Here is a 2,452-nt window from a genome sequence, read left to right as displayed (position 1 = left end):
TTTTTAATTTATGCATGTGTTTCTTTTTCACACCAGACACTCCATGAAATCTTCCAGGTTGAGAGGAACATAGAAGCCATCCGGAAAGCCATTAGGGACAAAGGGCCTCCGTTAAAAGTGGCTCAGACTCGGCTGCATAAGCGCACACGGAGACCAAACATGGAGCTGTGCTGGGACGCTGCCCAGCTCCGGTAAGGCAGGAGCAAGGGCTGAGGAGTCACCAGTGGTAGCACTCAGGAGCATCACTGGATGGCAGAATTAATCTTGTTGTTTTTTGTTTTTTGTTTTTTTTCTAAATGCTCCTTCCATAAGTGCACGGATATAATCAAAATGAAAGAGCAGGTGTCCCAGCCTCGGAGTGCTGGGAGAGCTCTGCACCCATGAAGGAGGTTGTACACCATGGCTGGGTGCAGCCTGATGCCACCCTGTGAGGGGCTGGATTTTTCCCACTTGGGTAAACCTCATCTTCTCTCTTGCCTGCTTCCTGGCAGTTGGATGGGCTCAATTTTGAAGGATAAACCCTTTACTCTCTGACAGGCTTGTGCTGAGAGCTCTTAGTTCATTCCTTTTGGGTAACTGCAAGAAAGGGTGCACCATATGGCGCAGCAGTAAGGGCTGTCCTGTCCTCCCCTCCCCTGGGACACTGGGAATCCTTTCAAGGACACAGTGAGCTCTTTGGGATTGCATCCCAGGGAGCTGTGGAGGAGCAGCAACCCCTGCAAGGCACCCCAAACCTCACACCTCCTCCTGGGAGCCCTCTGGACATGACTCCATGTGAAACCTTTTAAAAGCAGTTTAAACCCAGCCTCCACTTGTTTCACATTCACTTTTAGCTTCTCCCAGCTGTCCTGTTTTGCTGTGTGTGCATCTGTGGGTGTGGAGAGGGCCCCTGCACAGGGAAATTCAGGAGGGTGAACCAACAAACCCACAAAACCAAACAGGAACAGGAAGCCACGGCTGCTCATCCTTCTTCTCGGTGGTACGAGGTGCTCTGGCAGACGTGGCGGTGCTTTGCCAAAGTCTCGGAGCAAACCTAACCATGCCTCCTGCTGAGGTCCGGAGGAGCTCTGCCCTCGGCTTTCCCCTGCATCTGCCAGAAATGTGGGGGTCCGAGTCAGTCTGAACACTCTGAAAGGGGCCCATCAGCAACACTGTCCTAGAAACCACCCCCATGGTGGGACTGTTCATGAGGGGTTTCTTGCTGTTTTCCAGCCTTGTCAACGAGGTCTGTGAAATCGATGAGACGATCCAGAGCCTTCAGCAGCGGCTGAGAGACGCTGAGGACACGCTGCAAGTGCTGTTTCATTCCAAGTCGGTCTTGGAGCATGACCTGGCCATCAAAGCCAACTCGCTCTTCATCGACCAGGAGAAGTGCATGGGGATGCGCAAGACCTTTCCCAGAACTGTGCGGCTGCTGGGCTACGTTTAAGCTGGGCTCAGCTGAACTCGTGGTATCTGTTGTGGGTGGTATTCCCACTTTTGCTAGGATGCATTCCCAGTTTTGCTTTGACAATACAGGATTAGATCTTAACTTCCTGATGAAAGCCCTGAGTAGAAATTAAATGATCACTTTGTGTGTTACATGGTCTACCAGGATTTTTGTTTCCCTTTGGTTTTTCTCTTTCCACTGCTCTTTCCCAGTGTGCTAGAAAGTAGGTGAAAACATCCCCTGTGCGCCTAAGAGTAAATCCACCCATGGGGATTCATGCCTACCCTTTCAGTCTGTAATTTTAGGAGAAAAACTGTCGTGTCTTCCTCCTTTGGAGTCTGTCTGATGTGGGAAAAGCACAAGGGGAAGTCAAGCTAGTTGTCAGAGTAATTAGCTGTTGACATCCCTAATGTATTTTTAATGGTGCAGCAGAAGAAACACAAACTATCCCGTAAAGCGTTGCAGCACGTTCTGTTCCTAAATCAAAAACTTGCATTTTAATCGGATTACTAGTGAGAAATTTCTTGCTGTTGAAAAATTTTAAATGTAATCTAAAATGTCAGTGCTGGGATCTTAAAATGAGGAAGTACATCCGACTAGCTAATTGGAGACAATGCTGTGGTTTTAATTTTGGTGAGTATGGATTGGTTCCTAATTCAACCTCTTGCGTGTAGTTTGTTGGTGGAAACACCAAAGTGTAATAAAACCTATATGATATTTGTTATTCAAATCTCAAGTTATGGTTAAATATACTATTCAGTAAATTAAATATAAAAAGGAATTGTGTTAACATCAGATTGCATTGTAACGGAACTTTGTTGTGGTCAGACAGTGTTATGGTTCTAAATGTTTTTGCACTTTACATGTAACCTAAGGTTTAAAAGGAGATAAAGCATTACGTGTATAGTTTTTTATGGTTAAAATCAGTTGTTAAAAGGGAGTTAAAATGGCCGCCGTCCTCAGGCCAAACGGTGTTATGTCCAGCCCTGTCTGGCCCATGGATACCTGCACACCCGTGCTGAG

The 2,452-nt window shown here is 46.9% G+C and overlaps 1 protein-coding gene across 1 annotated transcript in view; it reads left to right on the top strand.

The window, feature by feature from the left end:
* LOC113486927 (tektin-3-like) overlaps positions 1-1,804 on the top strand; it is a 6,299-nt gene extending 4,495 nt beyond the window's left edge. Inside the window, exons 4-5 of the mRNA XM_026861274.1 lie at positions 37-191; positions 1,213-1,804. Of these exons, the coding sequence (XP_026717075.1) occupies positions 37-191; positions 1,213-1,429 (372 nt within the window). The 3' untranslated portion in view covers positions 1,430-1,804. The remainder of the gene's footprint in view (positions 1-36; positions 192-1,212) is intronic.
* Positions 1,805-2,452: the final 648 nt, after the last annotated feature.

The sequence above is a fragment of the Athene cunicularia genome, assembly GCF_003259725.1.
Source record: "Athene cunicularia isolate RWA chromosome 18 unlocalized genomic scaffold, athCun1 chr18_part1, whole genome shotgun sequence".
NCBI classification, from domain to species: Eukaryota; Metazoa; Chordata; class Aves; order Strigiformes; family Strigidae; genus Athene; species Athene cunicularia.
The sequence above is the reverse complement of the archived record's forward strand: the minus strand, read 5'-3'. Positions and strand labels throughout refer to the sequence as shown.